The sequence below is a fragment of the Nyctibius grandis genome, chromosome 1 (assembly GCF_013368605.1).
Source record: "Nyctibius grandis isolate bNycGra1 chromosome 1, bNycGra1.pri, whole genome shotgun sequence".
NCBI classification, from domain to species: Eukaryota; Metazoa; Chordata; class Aves; order Nyctibiiformes; family Nyctibiidae; genus Nyctibius; species Nyctibius grandis.
In genome coordinates this window covers 7,350,431-7,373,794 of record NC_090658.1, presented here as the reverse complement: position 1 = coordinate 7,373,794, position 23,364 = coordinate 7,350,431, and the positions used below count along the sequence as shown (strand labels likewise).

Genomic DNA, 23,364 nt, shown 5'->3' with positions numbered 1-23,364 from the left:
TTTGGCTGGGGCATGTGTGGAGCGGGAAGCCTTCCCACAGTGTTTCCCAATCAGCCAAATCAGCTTCTTATAACCTAATCCACAAAGAAATTAATTGCATAGGCATTTCTCCCCCTCTTTTGTCACAAGAGGATGCTATGCACAGTTCTTCACCTCAGTTGCATACATAGACATGGTCACTAAGTGAGAAGAGGTACTAAAACATTTAGAACTGTGTAGGTCATGACCAAAAATTTCAAAGACACAATCTTCCTACAAGAAAGCAAATAGTCAAACCACACAAAAACAGAAATTCAGTTTTCCTGTAACCATATTGTTAAGGTTTTCACATTACTTAGCCCACAAACGCCTTGATTTCTAACAACAGACTGGAAGGTACTGCAGCAGCTTAGTATCAAAGTTCAGCATTCTACAATACGAAGTGTGAAGTCTCAGCTACTCAAGTAAAGTCAAAACATGAATACAAGAGCATTATTTTTTTCTTGGTGACCATGCTATTAAAGCTTCGCAACAATCCTTGTCACAGTAAAGGCACACAAGATTAACAGATGCAATGTAGAGAAATTGGGAAAAAAATATGTAGTTTCCAACAGATTTCCACAGGAGATAACAATTCCATGAAACTTTTCAAAGTTCAAACTTGTAACGTGGCACTATAACAGACTTTTGATCCATAACAACATAGAACATTTAACCACCTACCTGCATTAACGATGGCATCAACCTCAAGCAGTGTAATGTCACCTCTATACAGAGAAACTTTCTCGCTCAGACTTTTCTTCCCTTGCAGATCTTCTTTAGCATTTTCACCTACAAAACAAGAAAGCAGTAAAACCAGATTACAAACGTTGGTCCGAGATCACTAATCAGAAGTCCAGGGCAGGTATCAACAATTCCCGTTACACTATTGCTGTCAGACTGCTGCATCTTTCGGTTTCGCCTCGAGAGGGCACCAGTAACCCACAGAGATAACAGCATCTCCTTTAAAAAAAACCCAACAAAACAAACACACTACTTGCTTTTTATTTGTTATCAAATGCAAGCTGCTATGAAGCACTGATTCCTTGCCTACATACCATATGATTAAAATAACTATATAAATATACACATTTTTTAGAGCTAGATCCATCAAATAGTTTTCTTTGGTCACCACAAGGGTGCAAATTACCAAAAAATGAAGAATCAGTTAAGATAATCCTCCTACCTAAGCAATAATTTATCCAACCCAGAATTATTCCGAATGTGAACAACAACACATGAGCACACCATTTGCCAACAGTCCCAAAATTCAGAACTAGCCCTGGCAGCAGGTAGTGGGAAGAAGAAAAGCCTGAACAAAAACACCAGCAGATTTAAACTTGGAGCTTTGCTGCCTTAAATTGCCCAACTAGAAGGGGGGTGAAGACATAATATACATTAGCTTTCAAAAGATTTGGTACTAAACAGCGTTATAATAGGTCCCTTATTCTGGTAAACTATTAATTCACTTCATTTGCGTCATAATCTATGTAACAGTTCAGTTACCTCAAACACTTCTACATGCACATATTGGCCAAAAGCTTAACATAGTCTCACATTGTTAGACATCTACCTCAAAGAACTAAGGAAAGAAGGAAAGATTGCTTAATTGATTTTTATTATTATTTTTTAAAATTAACTCTGACACAAGCCAAGTCTCAAGAGGCTTGAGTTCATATATCGGCCAGAAATAGAACTGTATTGCTAAAGTGACAATTTAATTGGGAAACAGTTCTCAATCTTAAAAACAAGGGAAATTTGTCATTAAAAAGACCTCAAGGGAAGGTTTAGTGAGAAGGTAGAAGCAATCCAACCAAATTTGGCCCTTTAGTTTTTACACCAACCTTCATTTTAATCAATTTCCACCAATTCCAGTATACCTGCTCAAATTTGTCAGCATTACAAGCAACCATAAGTAGAAATAAGAAAGCTGCATTTATTTTAGATCTTGCTCTTCTAACTTCAGCACAAGTGACTGGTATCAGAAATCATGTATCTCAATCACTCCAAAACAACCAAGTCTCACTCAATTCTACTTCAGATCGGCTATAGTAATGCCTAGGTGCAAAATTCATGCCACCTCCAGCCAAAGATATGCTGCCAGTATGGCATACGTTAGCATAGAGGTAGTCTTGTATTCATGTATATTCAGCGACTATTCCATTCCCACTAGATCACCCTCACTGTCTTAACCAAAGCAAAGAGTGTTTCTGTGGAAAGGTACCAAGTTTTCATGATCATAATAAGAACCTTTTATCACTGTAACCTAAAAGCTATACTGTTCATCCATTTTTCCACAGAAGATGACCATTGCAGTTAGCTGTTGAGTTGTAGTAAAATAAAAATCAGCCTCCGTGACCGATTTACAGTCTGACTTATTTTCTGCTGTCATGTTAACTGCATTCTGCCAGCAAGTAGGACAGTTGTTTTCCCCATCTCTCCCCAGTGAGCATCCTACTGGAGCTCTGCCAAATTTAAAACGCACACCATCATCCTCCCCCTCCACCTTCTGCCTGAGTTACTGAAACACTAGTTAACATCAAATCAAACACGTTGAATTTTCCAAACTAAAACCATTTAAATAGAAAGTACAGTTTGGATGCTACAGTATTTGTGCCAATATGACACAAAACCAACAAAAAAACACCTGGAGGAGCCATGAAGACAACAGATACCACACAATAAAAAAAAGCTAATTCTCATTATCACTAATTTCTGAGTCAGTGGGAAAGCAGAGATGTCCCTCAGTCAATTCACCAGCACGGTCATCTAACTCTTTCTGTAGGGGGCCACACAACACGATGTTGTGCACACCAGCACTGCCTCCTCATTTTCTATCCTCTACAGACTTCACAAGTTTGCCTCTAGTTCTCACTCTTTGCAAGTACTGAATATATTTGGGTGTGGTTCTGCTGAGACTCCTTCCCCATGGAAAAGCCTTAGTAAATTCACTGCCTCATGAGGAAGGAAAAAAAACCAAACAAACAAACAACAAAAAAAAAAACCAAACACACAACCAAACCACTATTCCTATATGATCTACCACATCCTCTTCAGGAAGTCCCTTACCTGCCCCAGAGTTCTTGGAAGAGCCCTGATGACTGCTGTCTTTCATACAGTTCAGCAGTAAAAGCATATGCTGCCGTGTACATCTTAGATAGGTTACCCCCATTTCTTTCAATAAAGGTCTGATTTGACAGAGGTTTTGAGCTTGCACTTACTTTATTTCGTTCTGGTTGTTACAGAAGGATGCTCAACACTGATGGAAGTTGTGGAGAGCCAAGTCTTGTTCACAAAGACACTCAAGAAGTCTACTAATATGCTGCTGATTACAAAAGTAATCCCAATGTCATACAAATAGCTGTAGGAGAGACGACCCTTTTGCCATCTGTCAGATCTCTGGGCCTGGCAGACAACATTTCCTAACAAAGTCAAAGCTGGTATCTGATTGGGGATATTTTCTTCTCCTGTAGTCCATTCAGTCATTTTGGCAGAGACAGCGAAGTCATTCCTGGCCCTTACAAATAACTCGCTTCCCACCTTTGTCTCCCATCTCTTCCTTCACCACACACACTTTTGTCTGCTTCTCAGATTAAAAAAAAAAACTGCGCTCATTTACTTCGAAGTCTATTCCCAAGGTAATGGTGAATCACAGACCTGTGAATAAGCACAGTAAGTCCTCAAATACACCCAAGAAACTCAAATGCTGTAGGTATTATCCTGTAGTTCATGGTACCGTAACTCAGCAAGGACAAACCAGCAATTCCAGGACATTGCTTCACTTGCAAAGGACCCACACCATGTGTGCATACTAGCGCATCAATAAAAATCCTGGCAGTGACAGATTTACCTTGCATTCGTAGCGTAATGAGAATATTTCTTGCTCTCATTAATGAAACAGCTTTACATACATCCTCAAGAAATAAATCCTCTGAAGTGGTTGCTATGTAACATAGTCTTCGGTACAAGACACAAAATGAGAGTTGGGTGCCGAGGCTCAAAGGCCTAAGTTTTTAGCGATAAGAGAGCCTGCTTGCCAAGCAAATCAAACTTTCGAGCCTGTCTCCACACTGGCTGTCCAGAATGCACCTTAAAGGCAGAGCGGCTGGAAAGCCAGGAAGACTCAGATATATTCCAGTCCTACCAAAAAAACAAACTAAAACACCGCAACTAAACCCACGCGACATCAAGGCTATTACAAAGTCCATCTCAGTTTTAGATGAAGGCATCACAGACTGCAAGACAAGAAAATATTTTCTTTGGTCTGTGGCTGTGAACACGACAAGTTTTCAGGACAAAGCAGCAAGTAGAAAAAGAGACACTGAATTTTCTGAAGTACCTCCACAGGAATTCCACTATAGCTCCAGTAAAATTTAAGAGGCACTAGAAGATGTTGAAGATCATCCAGCTGGGCAGTGAAGGCTGTCAAGGAAGGAAGGATTGTTCCCTGCTGGAAGAACTGCTCCCATCTCCTTCATCACCACAGCTCTCCTGGCTCACAAGCAAAACCAAACACATAGCAAGCACCTGCACAAGAAGCCTGGATGCCTTCAGATCATAGGTTTTAAGCCATGGTTAGTAAAATGCTAAAATAGCTGTTGAAATAGGACTGTGGCAGTCTTAAGTAGGGCAATGGCTTCTGATTTTTGGGGGCTTTTATGCTTGTATACCCCCAGGGTAGACCATTTCTGGGGCATTACTTCCCTCCAGAGCAAGACACTGCCCGCACCTCTACCCCATGTCCATCTCCACTGAAAAAGTAAAAGTATAGGGGCTTTTACTGGGAGACCCTCCTGAAATAAAAAGAAACCCCTGGTGAGCTCTCACAAAGCAGCAATATCCAGCATTAGTTTGGCCATCTTTATTCCCCCCAACTCTCGCACAGTGAATTTTGTTATTCATTTTTCTTCCTTAATCTCCACATTCATGCAGTTATGTGCATTGCATGAACAGTAAGGATTATGAATGGACTCAAACTGCAGTTTGAGCACATTAACATTTCATGAATTTCATTACAGTTATATGTGCATGACAAAAGCAAAACAACCCTTTTTCTGTTCTGTTTAATGTGGATTTTACAATGTAAATTCACGTAAAGGCTGGCTATCTGATTTCTGAGACAGTGCAATCCCAGAGTCTTCATTCCTGAAGACTTCCCAGGACCAGTTAGTGCCAGCCCTGCCTCTGGAATAAAGGGCCCTATTAATTTAAGACCTAGGGCTAAAAGCATCAGCAAAGCAACAATCTCACATACAGGTAGATTTCACATTTACAGCTTTCAGGTTCAAATGAATTCAAAGAATTAATTGGCACAAAGAAAACTATTAAGGAGGAGGGTAAATGGAATATTCACAAACTTTTGAAATGCCTTTCTGAATTCCACTCACATCACACAATAGAAGCTCTATCGGAGAGTGACTAGAGGCATAACTACAGTCTGTTCAAGTCTATTCATTGGAAAGAAATTAAATTAAATTAAATTTGCAAAGTGAGACACTGAGGTGTAAAGCAACCCCACACACACACCACAAATCTGCATATTCACAAGCAGGTGAGGACCTAACAGAACCCTAAGGAAACACACAATATGAAAGCAGTTCATAAGACTAAGTTTTGAATTTCTTCCCAAGTACCTACTCAGCCTTTCTGCCAGTTTTCTAACCTAAATAACTCTCAAACTTTCCTCCTCTAACTAGCCCTAATTCAGATCTTATCCATCCCTTCTATGGAGTGATTTTGACAGGAAAAAAATAAATCAAGAAACAACATCTGCTAGGGAAATGTAGCAATACACTGAAAAATATCAAATACAGAAATAAAGCAAAAATAAAGACAGCTTTTTAATTTTTAAACTTTAGTATTGTAAACAAGCTCACTGTAGCTCCTATCAGAAAGCAAAGTCAACAGTCACTAAATCACCTGTGTACCCACACACATGAAGGATAGAGTTGATCCTGTTATATCCTTCCTAAAATCTGTTTTGTTTAGGCTGTTTTTAAAGACACACAACAGTGGAGACACCACAAATGCTCTAGGTCCTCCTGCCCCTGCCCTTCCCCAGCTCAGGGATATATTAGAGTTGAATATCTTCAACATAAAACAGTTGAAAATTTTTGTCCCACCTCCAGATTCACTCCATCTTCCATTCCTCTGTACCCAACCCAACTTCCTTCAGCTTTTTCTCCTAGGTCACATCCTTTGGCCCTTTAGTCATGCTCTCAATGCCCCTGAGCTCTTTCTAGGCACATTTTTCTTGAAGTACGAAGCAGCTCATCAGCTGAGATCTTAATGCCAAGTACAGCAAACAGGCAGTCCTATCCCTCAGCTTTATGTACAATTCCTTCTAGGTTGCATCAAAGGGAAGGGACCCTTACATCTTACACATGTGCAGAAAAATGCATTAGATAGACAACAAAAACTGCACTTGGAAAGAAAATGCATGAAGTTCTTCAGAACTAGGAGGAAAAAGGACTTTCACAACAGCTCACTAGAGGGAGCCCCCATAAAGGGCGTGAATACGCTCTGCTGGTACGATGGAAAAGGATGGCACAAACCTAAGTTCATTATAAAATAAACTCTGAAACTCAGTCACTGCTAAAATAGCCAGGATTTTAAAGTCTAGTACGTTTTAAAGTATCTTAATTTTTGAAACAGGTCTCAGATGTACAATTATAGAAGTCCGTACAGCAATACCGAAGAGCTTGCAACCAAGACCTACAGTGGAAGAGCTTCTGTTAAAATCACATTTTTATTTAAAAATTATTTGACAATGAAAGAGTAGAGTACACACAAAGTAGTACAAATAGTTACTAAAGCCCCATAGTATAAAGTGGTACCTATGGCAAAGAAAATGGCTCTTGGCACTCCATGAGTAAACACAGATAAGAAGAGATCAAAGAGCAAGTGAAAAGGATTTATGGCAGCTAGGCTCACGGCTTGTGGTATTAAAATGAAATTTTGTTTAACAAGTCAAACAACTTAATGTTTTTTTTCCCCTCTAGTTCATAAAAACAAGAGTAACAGACTGAATTGCAAGAAACAAAGCTAAAAATGGGAGAGTTTCATCATTTATAGTCAGCTTTAGAATTCACAGCTCAAGGAAGTAAATTAATTCCAAGTCAAAAATAAATAAGCAGTCTGTCTGCTATCTCATCCCTGCTACAACAGCTACTAGTAGAAACGTGTCCTCACAAGGAAGGCTTCTCCAACAGCAGTCTATAACATGATCTGGAAACAATGCTGGAAAAGAATCTGAGCAAGGGACAAAAAATCCCAACATCGACCCCAGACAAGAGCCAGCCTTTCCACTCCTAGAAGAATCCTCAGCAAAGGCTGGACTTGGACGCTGCTCCACTTTTCTTGGACTGCTGAAAAAAAACAAAGGAGTTGAGCGAGGTTTAAGAGTGCACTGACCACAGGGACAGGTACAGCAACCATTCTCCTACATACTCTGCGCGCTCTTCCCTCAGTGCTGGTTTTTTTTAATGCTTTGTTTTTACAAGTGTCTTGTACAGATTAAAAATGACAAACTATTAGCAATTACTAATCTCACATTTAGCGCAGCTTTCCGATCCATTTGTTTCTGCATAGGCTTACAAAGCGTTAGAGAAGACAGATTGTAAGATTTGTTACATTACGTGCCTGCTTCTACTCCTACTAACTGTGGATGATTGTACAGGAAAAGCAATTGCTTATCTAAATCAAGATAAGCATTATTTCCATATGTTCCATCACCAGGGGGAAAGCATTCACAGATGCACTCTAGTACTTCAGATTTGTTGTACAGATTTGCTCCATCACTTCTTGGACTTAAACGAGATCAGAACCTGAGCACAAGGAAGAAACATCTGTTGCAGACAAATCACTTTCTACCTAGCCAAAAACGCAGCACATCATGCAAGTCAAAGGCACTTCATGATGAACACCAACACCTTCTCCCTGGCTGCACACTCTGCCAACATGCTGTGCCTCAGCTAATTACAAAGTGGCATAATTGGATTAGCCAAGGACTATAGCCAAGTACAAAGCTCATAAGGCATACAGACACCACAAATCACAGAACGGATGAGGATGGGCGGGACCTCTAGAGATTGTCAATTCCAACCTCCCCACTCAAAGCAGGTCACCCAGAGTAAGTTGCCCAGGACCCTGTCACAGTTGGATTTTGAGCATCTCCAAATACGGAGACTCCATAACCTCTCTGAGCAACCTGTTCCAGCGTTCAGCCACTCTCACAGTAACTATGTGTCTTCTTATGCTCAGAAAGAATTCCCTCTTTCAACTTGTGCCCATTGCCTCTTGTCCTGTGTCACTGTGTACCACTGATCAGAGTCTGGAGCCATCTTCTTCCCACCCTCCTATCATATGTTTATAATTATTGATCAGATCCCATCTGGGGCATCTTTTCTTCAGGTTAAACCCCAGCTCTCTCAGCCTCTCCTTGCAGAAGAGATGCTCTAGTCCCTTGATCATCCTTTTGGCTCCTCTGGTACATCAACTACACTTCCCAGTTTTGTACCGCTCACAGATTTGTTGAGGTTGCACTCAGCCCCATCTTCCAGGTAAGGAGGTCACGGTATCACCCATTAAAGGTTTTTCAGGAGGTATGAAATATCCCCATCTGAGGATGTGAGCATCACCTGATGTCCACTGGTTAACCGAGGAGCCCACATCCAATGAACCACACCATAATTTGAGTTCAACAGTGCTATAACACACCCATCTAAAGCTGCTGCAAAAAGCCCAGAACTAACTCACTTGGTCCAAGTTAAATGTAGTGATATGCTATCAGCAGCCCACGAACAGGGTTGTAAATACAAGCTCCTACTTTTCAGCCACATGATGGAATTGGAGCCATTGAAGACTACATCACACATGAAAGAGAGGATGAGTGGTGTACCATGAGAATTGATTAAAAAAATTGCCAGTCAGTCCTAACAACCCGCACAACGCTCATGCAAAATGCAGATATTCTTGCGTTACAAAGGTCTGCGTAGTCCTTGCAGCGTCATGTTCCAGCCTTTTCCTCAGTCTATCCCACACAGCTGTATGTCCCCCATAAACAAACTTGAGAAGCAAAAAAACCCTTTAAGTCTGGGAGAAGAGGAGAGAGAATGGAGAAGCTTCCCCTTTTTCTGAAGTTTTTTGTAAAACAAGGGAAGACTTGGTATGGAATGCAGAAGTACCGAAGTTTGAGAAAGCAGTAATAAGAAACAAGGAGAACAAGAAAAGGAATACATTCTCGATTCTTATCTGTGATGGAGCCTGGTCTGCAGGGACACACAATTGTCAATTCATAAATCAAAGTCTTCTCACTTCAGCGGCATGCACAGTGACAGCAAAGACACGACATAAGTAGGCTGAGGCCCTAGGGTATTTGTGTGTTTACTTGGAGAATCAGCATCCAGCTGCTACAGTCGCTATGCTTGCTTCTGCCGGTTTGAGATTCCATGATTTAGGGTCCATAGGAATGGCTGCTGGTTTAGCTGTGATCCAGAAGGAGCTGTGCTTTGTGTATTTAAAGAAACTCAATCACTGTCTTGTTTGGTGGGTTTTTTTAAATGTGAGCCTTCAGAGGGATTCAAGACATTGTGACTATATACTGGAATAAAAACACTGCCAGACAGCATATTTACTAAGTTCTTGCCCAAGCCTGATTAACAGTACCTCAATCTGATGGATAGCAAGAATTTCGATACACAGATCCTTCTTCCAGAAGAAGAGTGTGCACTGTACTGAAGTACACTAAATGGTCAACTAAGGTCACGTGGAGGCAGGAACTACACTGCATCATCTCTGACTCAATTCCTAGTTTGTAATCTCCCTCTACGACAGAGAACTTTTAATTAACAATGGAAGTTCAAAAACTGAGAGGAAAAACATAATGCACTCTTTTAGACGACTGTTCATTGCCTCACAGAAATATGTTGGTGCTTTTTTGTAAAGCTAAAAGACTACAGGTGATGCTACTTCACTAGATTCCTTCAAAGCCAAAGATCACCTTCACTGCAAGAGTTGTGTCTTGGTAATATCACAGCATTCATACAAGTATTCCTGGTATGTTCAAATCAATCCAGTACCTCCTGGGATAACTATGAGCCTTCATCCAAGACTTACACTACCAGCAGCACGGTATTCCTTCACTCAACTTTAGAAACTGGCCGTGAAAAGAATGCCTTTTCATGAGCAACCAGGTGTCAGGTCTTCAGTATCATCTATTTTATTTACCAAGAAGTGAAAACCCATTTTTAATAGGTGTGCACAGCACATATAGCATCAAGTAGAATTAATATAAGTTTATAGGGGGAAATGACAAATTCATTAACTTTCATTCATTAGCTTACTAAGCAGTCAGGCAATTTTTACTCTATATTCTCTGCTTTTTGAGTTCCCTACACCATTGCTAAGCAACAGCTTCTCTAGTTGAGCATTACAGCCTTTTGTACTCCTTACTGTGGAGCTTAGAAATAAACAGTTACTACCAGTAAACTGTGAAACCTCCGCAAAACTGTCAGCAAATACTTCATGGCATTGTCATTCAAGAACCTCTCTGCATGAGACAGTGACAAACTGCTTACCAGACGGGAGTAGAAACTTTTGCTTTCTAGTACAGGTAAGTTTTTATGCAAGTACAAAAGATAATGTTTTCCACATGAAGACATTACGTTGGTGGGTAGTGCTTACCTTGCATTCCCCTTCCCTACTGTCCAAGATACCGCATGTAATTTGCTACCCTAAGAAAGAATAGGGCTTCAATCCCAACAGCAAGGGACAGAAGAAAACCTTCAATATTTGAAGAGGACTCTACCAAGACCCATTAGTGTTGCAAGTCATACTTGCTTACATTAAGGACTTGAAAACCAGAAAGTAATACACACTCGCAGGCAGTTACAATAAAGATTTAGCTCTATCTTCTGCATGTCTGCCTAAGAGAGTGGAACCTCTCCCTTATGAGGAGAGGCTGAGGGAGCTGGGTCTCTTTAGCTTAGAGAAGAGGAGACTGAGGGGTGACCTCATTAATGTTTATAAATATGTAAAGGGCAAGTGTCATGAGGATGGAGCCAGGCTCTTCTCAGTGACATCCCTTGACGGGACAAGGGGCAATGGGTGCAAGCTGGAACACAGGAGGTTCCACATAAATATGAGGGAAAACTTCTTTACAGTGAGGGTAACCGAACACTGGAACAGGCTGCCCAGAGAGGTTGTGGAGTCTCCTTCTCTGGAGACATTCAAAACCCGCCTGGACGTGTTCCTGTGTGATATGATCTAAGTAATCCTGCTCTGGCAGGGGAATGGGACTAGATGATCTTTTGAGGTCCCTTCCAATCCCTAACATTCTGTGATTTTGTGAAAAAAAAAAAAAGACACAACCAACCTCAAAGCCCTTAAGTCAATACAGGCATATGTTGGCGTGGACCAGCTATTCTGTCTGGATTCAGTTATTTGCGATACACTCGCCAACCTTCTGCTGTAAGAACTCTGGTAGCAACGCAGAAAGGGGAAAATATGGAACTCTCCTTTTTCTTTAAATAGAACTGATCCATACCCTCAGCGACAGTTACATAAAGTCTGGGGTTTGCTTTCAGTTGATGTGGATTCATAAAGTATTCCCACAAAAGGACAGCACTGCAACACACAATATATTTGTATGAGAGCAGTGCATTTTTTAGAGTACCTTGTTCATACAGAAAAGACTACATTAAACATACAGGAATATATCCAATGCAGGCTGAACTTCAACTAAACGTCATATTTGTGCAGCAAATGAAAAACAAGTACCTTATGCCACCTTTGCAGAGTAACCATCAGTACCAAAGAGACAACCAAAAAGGCCCATATTTGCATATGGGCAAAAAAGCAAAGGGCAGGTATTATAAGGCAGGTAAATGTTTTAAAGCAAGACAGCTGTGCAATCAGTTCTATGTTTTCTTCATACCTGCATTATAGATGGACTGAGTCTTTTGGACAGGATTCTCTCGGTAAACTATAGAGCAGTCTTTTCTAACCCAGGGTTTGATCACAAACTCCGAGAGATGCTATTAGTGCAAAGATGCATGTACAGAACTACTTCCACTTTCAGAAATAAACACATTGGCTATACCAGCACAAGGCTAAGAGGTTTACTTTTGCAAGATGTGCATTCTTTAGCATCCTGTCCACAAAAATACATCTGGAAACTCTGGTAAAGGCCCTTGTGACACACACTTCTGCAAACATGCCAAGCCAACACACAACAGCTGCGAGTCTCGGTACCTTTCCTGTGCACAAACATTATGCTTCCCCCTCCCCTCTATCTAAATAAGAAGTATTTTTTAGTGAAATGGAGCCACACAAAATTGTAATTTCAATGGTTTTTAAAGCTGTGCAAAATAGTAGTTTAAATATAAACCAGATTGTTAAGCCTTGTCTCCAGCACAGAAGGGCATTTTCTGTGCATCGTAACAAACGCGACTGTATGCAGCACTTCCTACAGGGCTGAGGAATTCTGTCAACTGGATTTTCCAATGGCACATCATCTAGATGCCCTCTCACAGGGAAAGCTGCATATCACTTCACATAGGAAGCACTACAGCAACTTATTTGGACATTAGTTGGTTTGTTAGAGACATATCTGACTCTAGTGAACCAAAAAAGGGACCAAGCATATCTGGTTTCCAATGATTGGGTTTTTAACACGTGTGCAATCAAGTGTTTAACTGTGCATGAAGCAAATGCAGCTACGCATGAAAGTTGGTTAATATTATCCAAACACAGTGCTCAATGAGCTTAAACTACATTAATGATCCCACCGCTTTATCAAGGGTGTTAAACCAATATCCTTACGTGGTGGTTAACTTCCAGACTTGATGCAAGCCTCTCACATCCAAAGAGCAGCAGCTCACAAGCCTACCCTGTGTGATCACTAATTATTATCAGCACCAGGCAGCAAATCCTAATTGAAGCAATAGTTCAGCACCTTCATAAATGTCACATCTAAGCTACAGTAAAATAAGACAAGCCACACCAGTCTCTTACTGTCTTATCAAAAGAGACTCTCAGTATTCTGCAGGACACCAGCTTTTTCCACCTACGCTTGAAGATATTCAAAAGTCATGGAACCAGTCAACAGGGCACCAGGTCTACACTATTAAGCCATGACAAGGGTACAATTCAACAGCTTGATCTTGGCCTCAACCTAATTGTAGTCAGGCTGGCACATTGGCTCACATCTGTCTGCAAAAGACTATACAACAATCCATCATAAATTGTAGATTAGGGCTTTAGCCAAGCTACCAGACTGAGCAAACTTAGATGACTTACTGTAACCATCTTTGTAGAGCAAGAAATTAATTTGAGGATTTGATCTTGCAATCCCCCGTGCTCAAAAGAAGCTCATCCTTTATACACAAAAAAGAGGTGGGGAAAAAAATAATAATCAAAGGAGAAAAGACAGACATATACATAAACACAAATTACTGGAAACCAAGATGCATAACCTAGTACTTTTCCCCCCGCATACATTAAGCTATCTCACTCAAAAAGTTACTATTCCTCTTCTTTCCCTTAGTAGTCTTGAATAGGAGACAAGTCAGCAACTGAAAAACTCCAGGCTAGAACTTGAGAAACCCTACACTTTCTCAGCAATTTCTGAAGAACAGCACATACTGACTTAACACACGGCATCACTGCTGTTAAAGCCATCCTTCCTCACACTCCGAACGAGCCTAGTAGCTGACAGCACACTGCATCATCCGGACTTTCTAACTCTGGTTAGTACTTCCTTAGGGACTTCTGTACAAAACTTCACTGCACAGTGAAGCTCAGTAGCTACAAAAAAAAAAGGGATTGTTTCTCTTATTGCGTGCAACAGAAACTTGTGAGTTATTCATCTGGTCAAGACTCATGCCACCAGCACTTAAACATTAGAAATATTCTTTCTAGCAAAGATGTGCTTAACTTCCCTTTGCACCTCCACCTACTTTTACTCTCCAAAACATGTTGAGAGTTCGCAGAGCTTCAATAAGGATACTAATTTATTGTGGAGAGCAGCATCCCTTCCTACGGTTAACTCTTGCCCCTCGAGGAGCTGGCTGCCACTGGAGATAAGAGGGCTCTCTCAGCTGCATGCAGAAGGGCCACAAAATGAGAACTCTATCAAGAACCTGTATAAGCTTAATGCTGTGTGCAAGTTAACTTGTTGAAAAAAATTATAGAACAGCAGCTTAAAAAGAAGTCTTCATCTTAATTACATCAAAGACAAGTGATTTACTTTCTTAGAGAGAGGATTAGCCACACTGGATTATGTGTACTTAATCTATATAAACAGAACTGATTTTTTGTGTTTTAATAATCATCTCTCACTTGCTGAAAGCAAGATTTTTCTTTTTTTCCCCCCCCCCAAAAAAAAAAAAACACTTTAAGGAAAACTAACACAAGCGTCATTTCTTTGACAGCTAATCCATCCTATAAAGGTTATGTGCATGCAGCTCACCAGGGAATTACAAGGTCAATTGAATACATATTGGTTCTTTTTGTTTACTGTAGGTTTTTTCCCCCCACCATAGTAAACACACTGCTTTATCCACTTACATCAGAGATATCACTAACTAGACAGGAATACTTGCCTCTAAAAACAAACTAACACAGTGTCGTGTGTCCCCCCCCAATCATTTCTCAGCTTACACTCAAGTAAACTTGCACCTGAATAGTTTTTTCCCATCTCTGTGCTGTGCAAGGCTATCTTTGGAAAATAATAGCTGAGGTATATGTTTAAGAATACAGAAAGGTGTGTGGGGTCAGTAGATCACATGGTCAGATTTGTACCACTCTGCAGCTTTGCATCTGTTCAGGACAGATCCCCAAAGGGCAGCCAAGAGCCTGGGAGAAGCAGAGCACACAGGGCTCCGGTTACACCCTATTGCTCTGGCAGCCTTTGGTATTTGTCGCAGCCAACTGCAAACCATCTCAGCCTTGAAGTCACTCCACGTTATGCCATGGGCACACAGACTCCTGGACACCTTTAGAACAGACTAATAAGCTGCAAACATGGTTTGCTGTGTTACCACTCGAATTCCTTTGTTGCTTCCTTAATATATGCGTAACATGGACAGACAGCAGAAATGAGCAAACAGATTTATAGCCACTTCCACAAAAAGCGTGCCATTTCTTAAGTGTTCAGAACACTTCATGACCATGATCTTCACACAACTCACAGAACCCACAGATGTTAGTCTTTTAGCGGAGCTCCCCCAGCTATTATACACAGCAATTAATAAGCAGTGATCTCTGCGTGCATCTAAATGACACAGCTTTCTGACCTTAAACACACTAGTCTTCAAGAGACCTTGTGATAACGTGTCTAGCATGAGTAACAGTGTGTCACGCCAAATATGAAAAGTAAGGACAAAACCAGATACAGCATGAGCTGAAGCGAAGCTGGAACTCACATTCAAGGCCGCAGCTAACAGCAGGAGATCCTGAACTGTGGCACACAAAAGTTATTGCAGTTTTCTATGTGAACTAAGCAGAAAAACTGCTGCACTGTGAACTTAACCAAACAAAGAGTTTCAGTAGCAAAAGCACCATTTTCTTTGACTGACAGATAGCAAGCACCACACTGAGCAAAGATGTCTCGATTTACTTTCATCCTTGTCACTCAGCTAGAAATCTGTTCTAAAGACAGCTGCTGAAAGTCACTATAAGAAAAAAGATAATGCAAGCTGATGGACTTGGTTTTTTTGGTGGGGGGATGGTCTTGAAGCATACTGGTTTCATGTAGCTATTACAGACAGAACTTATCGATTGTCGGCCAACTTTTGACAACCTCAGTGTTTTAGTAGAACATAATTTCTTTTTCTGTATAACTCACTGAAAATAATGAGTGGTTTAGAGAGATGCTATTTCTCACTTGTAGACATGTGGCTGAATTTCACTGCAGCTTAGTAGAGGCATTACTTTCCAAAGGCCGTTTGATGATCATCACCTTGATTCCTGGTTCCTGCAGGACAGATACTCACATCAAACAGGGCCACATGGAGACACTCTGAAGAAGCCAGTATTACCTGTGGTTAGTTAACCATCTCAAGAAATGCTGGTCAACGGAGCTCAGTATTACCACACGTTTTCTTTTCAGCATGAAGCATTTCGAGTGGCTCATCTAGATGTTTTGTCTCTATAATCTTCTGTCAACTGACTGTGAATATTTAGAAAACTATAGATTCATAGTACAAAGACACTTTTATTAAATCCAAACCTTACTATTATACATAAAACCCTCAGTGTTAAAGTAGATTAATTTGAATACAGTTTGAACCATATCACTTTCTGAAAATAAAAGAGATTCAGAAAATCCAGAGGCTGCCAAAACATCTAAACATACTTCAAGACTTGCTTAAAAAAAATGAGTTGCAGACCTTTCATGGCATTTGATCTTGAACAAAAATAAAAAGCTCAACAGTTACTGTGTCCTCCTGTTTTAACTTCATCCAATCAAAGGTAGTTCTTACCATTAGCAAAGATCTTTAAACCATCACCCGAGTTTGCTGTTTTCTTGGCACCACTGCTATACCAATGAATCCCAGAGGCTGTGAGAGTCAGCAGGACTGCCATCTGCCTTGAGTTAAACTATATATTTCATTCTATTTTCTGAATTATCCCATTAATGCAACAAAACATTTTTCTACCAGTGACACACAAAACTCAGTGACAACAGAATTCCCGAGACCCTGATTTTTCAAAAAGCTTTCAAGAAAAAGTTGTCTGAAGTCATCGCTCACATTCCCCACTAAAGAGCAGTCATCTTTGGGAATAACCAAGAAAAAGCTAATATATGTATTTAACTTCAAAAAACACTAGTTATTCATCTACATGCTGGCATTTCATTCACCAAGCATCACAAAACATAAGCTACCACTGCTGTACAGGATGAGTGCCTAGCATAAAATGGTATATAATAAATAGCATTGCAATAAAGGTATATAAATTCCAGAGCTTCAGAAAACAAGTCCATTACTCCCATGTTCTCAGGAGGGAACTCTCCCCAAAGCACATAACAGAACAGATGAGATGTGTCTGCCTTTGGTATATCTGAAGGACAAGAAGTGGGAGGAACGACTGATTACAGTATATATGTACTATCCAGATCTGTATGACAGGCTCATTCTTTGTTTCCAAAGCAGACAACTCCTTGTTTCCTTAATAAATGCAGTTAACACAAAGAAAGCTTACAGAACTACTTCAAGAACAAGAATTTTTTTCCCTTCCATCCCCTCTGACACTAAAGAGGGCCACTTGTCAGTAACAGCAGTGGAAAGAAGAGGGACAGTGTTAAAATACTTGATCTCTGAGGTCCACTGGTGCAGCCTGGCAAGTTGTACACCAAAACCAAGGGGTGTTGACAACATGGTCCTTCTGGAAATGCACATATCCCCATCAGCTTGCTTCCCTCAGTTCAGAGAAGCAGGCACTGGGCTTAGTCCCTGCATTTCACATTGTGCCACGCTTCCCCCCTCCACTCCCCAAATCAAAAAGTATCAGAAATATTGACCAAATTCCATGCCAAAACTCACACCAACTTGATTTCTTATGGCTAGTCACATCCATATGAGGAGACCTGCAAAAACTGTAGGATTTTCTTTGAGTCACAGAAGAGCAAAACAAAAACAAAAACTAGACACAGCTGCTTTCAACTTCCAAATGTTTTCAAACACCTTTGCTGCTATAAAGAAAGGCAAAGCCCTTGTCAGCTGCCTTCAGAATTCCCTAACTTCACTCCTCAGAAGCCTTTACATTGTTACACATCCCTCTTCCAAAGACTTCCAGCCTTGCCAAAATTTACCTTAACATCAACTTATTCCAAGCCTCACTGGTTTTCTTCAGAATTTATTCTGAACACAACTTTACACCAAAGGGTGGGGAAGAAACATTTTCCTCCAAAGTAAGGTACATTCTCCAAACTTGTCAATAAAGACCACGCAGAGGTATCACAGCGGTCAGGGTGGTTCCTTCCTAACACGAACCTTTTAGGTCATTTCAGTTTCCACAGTTCCACACATGGACTTTTCAATAATCTTCTGTTAAACCTGCATATAACAAAAATACGTGCCTAACTGGAATCTCCTAACACCCTCCAGTGAGTCATTTGCATTTAAAAATGGGTACCATAAAGCTTTTGTATTGTTCACACAATTTTTCCTAACTGTACAAAAATTTGTACAGTACTGAACACCTGTAATCTCCATTTGAGTATCTACAGGGACTATTGCCAACCCAGTTGCCCTCCCCTTCTCCTAGAGCTTCTTACTCCAGCAGCTGATTGATTGCAACTGCCTCACTTTATTTGTTCTTGGTTCCTTTCTTGATTTCTCCTCATCACTCTTCCTGAACAGCCACTCCACACTTTACTAATCAATCTGTCACTTTTTCATTGTATACAGTGTTGGAAGTAAATGGTAAAGAATTTTTTCTGCATTCCCCATCAGTTGCTGTTTTGGCTTGTCAAGCGTACAGCGGGTTTTTTTGGTTTTGTTTTCCCCCCTTCAGACCTCTTTAGCTTGTCACTGCAAGAAGCAGCCTTTCACTTGAAGAAAATATCAGAACTTGGGCATGGCATTGACAACTCATCACTGATTTCATCATACCTGGGGCTTCACTTGCTCCCTCTAAAGTCTCATTTAGGTTCTACCAGTTGCCCTCTGTATGTCCCAGTATACAAAGCAGAAGTTCTCATCAACAAGACGACTTAAATTCTAATTTTTCAGTATTTCAGCTCAGAAGGACAGTTCTTACACACTCTTGATACCTTCAGAGCAGGGTCAACACTTAAGGGAAATAAAGTTTGAAACAAATGCAGTAACAGTCACATCAATATACTTATTTAATTGTACTGATCAGCTGAAATATGGAAGCATTTCAGCAGTGTAACCTTCTAGAAGTTCACTATTCCACATGGCTTATTTACAACAAAAACATCAAAGAAAACATGTGACTATGGGTATCTTCTCCTGAATGTACAGCATAACAAAAGCTTCAAGTAGCACAGAAGAAAGTGTTTCAGCACAACTTTTGCCTTCCAGCATTTTTTGCAGTGCACTGGATACTAACAGACAGAATGCAAGAGCAGCTGCAAGAAAATAAATTCACCGCTGCTGTGATTCAATACCTGCATATTAGACACCAACAGTTTGCTTATGTGAAGTGTAACAGAAATTACAACGTAAATCCACACCTTGTCACATTCAACAGCCCAAGTAATACCAGACCTGTGAATTTTAGCACTTTACACAGAATCTGAGAGCAGTTAGAATAAAAACATAGTTTAGGCTAGAACAGGTAAAGACTCTCCCAGTTAAACCACATGACAGACTGCATAACCCCATGTACCACAGGCCCCCGAAATGAACTTTGGAGAGGTCAGGTAATCTTTATTATTTTTATGCAGCCTTTGTTTTCTAGATGGAGAGGCTTCTTGATGTTGTAAGATATGAAAGACCTACTATAATGGGAGAAAGAGGTCTATGGGTACTGTTGCAATACAACTATTCATCAGCACAGAAGAGCTCAGCAACCTCTGACATATTTTCACTTCAGAAGTCATTAAAGATGCTTTTAGGAGTAGAGGATAGCATTCGTTGTTTATGACAGTGGCATCTGCAAATCTGTCAGCTCCTCCAGATTGTGCTAAAAAAAGTGTTACAGCTTTGCCATTTTATTAAAAACAGCTGATTAGTTCCAGGCCTCATCTCACCTGGAGTGATTATCATAAAGATCATGTTCACCTGCAGCCACAAGGTTACTCTACACACCTGTTCACACCAGCCAGTATTTGCCCTTAATGATAACAAGCATCAGAAAACTAGTCCTATGCCTGCACAAGCAGGAAACGCTTCATGTCTCAGTAAGATCCCCCTCCAAAAAACACAAGCTTCAGCCAAGTAGGATAACAAGACATAGAAAGAAAAAAGGAGGAGGAAACCGGCTCAGAAAAAGCCCCTTTTCTTCCACACATGTGTGTGGATGAAAGAACTAGATGAAAAACAAGTCACTGTTACAGAATTACGTACAGAATACTCTACATAAGTGAATCAGACTCTCATTTTTGGTCAGCCTTCACTGCAAGTATTTAGACAACTCTACTGGTGACTGTTACTGTGATAACACTGCACATGCTAAGAGAAGTGGAGTTAATCCAGGCCAGGCTGATGTCCCTTAGCCCAAGAAAGTAGGCAGGACCATGAGTAAGAAATGCTGTTTTCAAGGGAGGCTTCAAATCCAATTTTCTCCCATTTTTGGATTTTCAGAAAAAAAAACACAACTTGTGCAATTCCCCTCTGCTTTTCAGCCACTGACAAGAACAACCCTATTTTGCCCTAAATCCCCACACCGTTAGGCTCACTAAGTTTCAAAGACAAAGTTCATCAAGCATGGCTGAGTGTCAGAGTATCTGGAAAGTAAAGCTCATGCAGAGAATAGCTATTTTACACACATAAGGGTATCAGTGTTACCATGACTCTGTTCGGGGGTATCTGCAGAATTAGTGGACACCAGTGAGGCTCTAAGGAATTTTGTTGGTGTTTTGCCTCACCCCCGAAGTGCTCTTGTCCCCACATTAGGCTGCTACTGTTAGTAACAACATGGGTTCTAAGTCTTGGCCCTCCTAAAAGTAACTTCAGACTGAGAAAACAGAATGGTTTGTATTTTACAGGATTCCCCTGTTTTACTCACCATCACTTTCGCTCTTACTTTTCAAGTCTTCCATCCATGTTGGAATATTTTTCAACGCAACATAATCCCTTGAGTACTCTTTGCGTCTCTCTTCCAAGGTCATCTTCAGCAAGCGCTCTGTTCAGGGGAAAAGAGAAATTAAAAAAAGTTTTGCAAGCTTTTATATATTTTTGCACTTCAGCCAAGTAGTGACCAATTCAGTGTCCTTGATGCAATGAAATCCCATTTGAGAGAACCAAGCACAGGTGATTCAGGGAGTTACAAGTAATAGGAGCTAAACACAGTGCATCTGAACAACTGCATGCACCTATTTCTGGATATCCCAGTTCAGCAAAAAGAAATGCTTCTTCACTGCTTTTTCAACTGTCCAGACTTCCTCCCCCCCCATCACTACTGTGCCTTTTCTTCCTGCCACTTTAATTCACAGATCAGATAACAGCAAGGTTATTAAGTAGGAATTGTTGTTTTATAGGAAGTTTTCAGGTATTAAAGTCTATTCTTTAGGTTCTTCATTTGTAAACTAGAACTTTAAAAAAAAAAAAAAGAAGATCAAAATTGAAACATTTTTATTGAAACAAGTTTTTAATGCCAGCAAGCAAAGGCAGGGAGCAGGGCACAAAATTAACAAAGTGCTACCACATTACAAAAGAAATCAGAGCTAAAGCAAATGTTACGTCACTTTCAAGATGGCTGGGGTGATAAGAAAGGCATTTTTGTTTGGTTGGGTTTTTTTGTTCTGCAAACAATGTAGTTTGCAGCATGAGAAAACTGCTGTCCTTTGCTTTAGACACATCCAGTGGCATTTAATCCCCTTTTGAGACAAAAATCAGTAGCTGTAGAAAATACTGTGGTATCTGTTAGATACCCAAGAGTTAGTAATACAAGCATGCAAGTTTGACAAACTTTGGTCAAACATAATCCCAAGTGCTAGGAAAGCCCCCTGCCATCCACCAGCCAAACATCTTTCTAAAAAGCAGACCAGGACCAGCACAAACTGCATCTGCTGAAGTGCTGCAAAACAGAACCTGGGTTTAAAGTGAGCAGCATGGGTTAAGCTTTAAGAGATGTTTATTTGAGCATTAATATGACACACTCGGTTACCACACTAAAACACATATGGATGGCTGTTTTCTCCTGAGAAAGTCACCACTTCTTTTGTCAGACACTTAGTGAAAAGTAAAGCCTCAAAGACTGTACAATTATGACAGCTACTGCCACCTTCACTCTTCTTCAGACCTTGCTATAAACAGACCAAGTTCTAAGATAAGAAAAAACATCCCAACGACCCAACACTGCAGACAACTTGGCACTTCAGCAAGACTCTGTACCTGATTTTTACAGTCACATCCTCTTCTCCCTCCCCACCTCATCAATGCTTAGTATTAGTTCAGCACACGACGCAGAGCTTTTCCCCTTCCCAAAGGAGGTGGGTAGGGGGAACACACAAAACTGTAGAGCATATCAGGACACCCATATGCTAATCAAGTTTCTGGGTCTGTTTTTACCAGTGGCACTGTACTACTGTTAACATACTAATAGTTTTTCTTGACATATTAATCGGTAATAAATGCTCTTTGATGACTGAAGAGTTTTTAGGGTTGTAGGGGAGGGCTAGACCCATATCATCTGCCTTTAGTACAAAGGACTAGATGGGCATGAAAATATTTTCATCTCAAGTTGAAGGAGCAGTGAGTGAGCTGAACATGGAAACTGCTTCTCAGATCAAACCTTAAAGAAAAAACAAAAAAAAGATAACTTTCATTGGGTTTGGGAGGGTTTTTTGCAAAACAAAGTTTCCTAATTATGCAGGCTGCAATCAGCACAGTCCAATAACCAAAAGCAGGTTTTGAGCACAGACTCCCTTATCAAAATAAGTTTATTTTGATATTTATGACAGTATTACCGAGTTCTTCAGTTGACAAAAGCATTTCTCTCACATTATTCAGGCTTGGGTATCTTACTTAGATATTTACAAATGCAAAAGTAAAATTAATGTGATTAGGATCACCATTGTGCACAACAGATACGCACTTAACTCGACTACTTGCTCATCAAGCATGCAAAACACCAAGTATTTAACGTGCAGAACAGAAAGGCAAACCTGAGAGAGCGTGTGTGCATGTCAGGTTTGAGGGACTGACAAGCAGAGGAAGTTTGACTGCCTGTTGTCGAAGAGGTTACAGAGCCAGATCTGTGCCTTCAAAACACAAGTTCCTCTCTATGGAGAGGTTTGATAAAACTTTGCTCTCATGAGTCAGCAGTGAAAATTTAAACTGAATTTTAATTACACACAAACCTCCTGGAAGATGCTTCCAACGGCCTTAGCTGCGAGTAACAGTTTTCTGCCTGTAGCTTTATGAAGTACCTTTGAAAGTTTGCAGGCAGACCAGTCCTGTACCGTAAGACACTGAAATCAACTCCAGTTCCGCTCCTACTCTGTTCCATCAGTTCCCATGCAAGATCCACCCTGGGAGAACGTGGACCAACCCTTAATTACCAAGAAAGTAATTAAGAACAGCAAGCGTATTGTCAGTGGGTTTGAACTCAATATCTAGCAATCAGTTCTTTTTCTTTTTTAAAAGAAAGTTCTTCAGAATATAAAAGGCTGAGAATGATTGCACTCAGAGCTTCATGGGAAGAATGGAA

General features: G+C 40.5%; 1 protein-coding gene across 4 annotated transcripts in view; it reads right to left on the bottom strand.

Annotated features, from left to right (window-relative positions):
* MACROD2 (mono-ADP ribosylhydrolase 2) overlaps nucleotides 1-23,364 on the bottom strand; it is an 896,855-nt gene that overhangs the window by 871,242 nt on the left and 2,249 nt on the right. For 3 of the 4 annotated variants that reach the window (XM_068410970.1, XM_068410960.1, XM_068410976.1), the window contains exons 2-3: nucleotides 20,719-20,835; nucleotides 703-810 (exon numbers count right to left, since the gene is read on the bottom strand). In XM_068410970.1, coding sequence (XP_068267071.1) covers nucleotides 703-810; nucleotides 20,719-20,835 — 225 coding nt within the window. The remainder of the gene's footprint in view (nucleotides 1-702; nucleotides 811-20,718; nucleotides 20,836-23,364) is intronic. The other variant, XM_068410977.1, reaches the window with a different exon arrangement.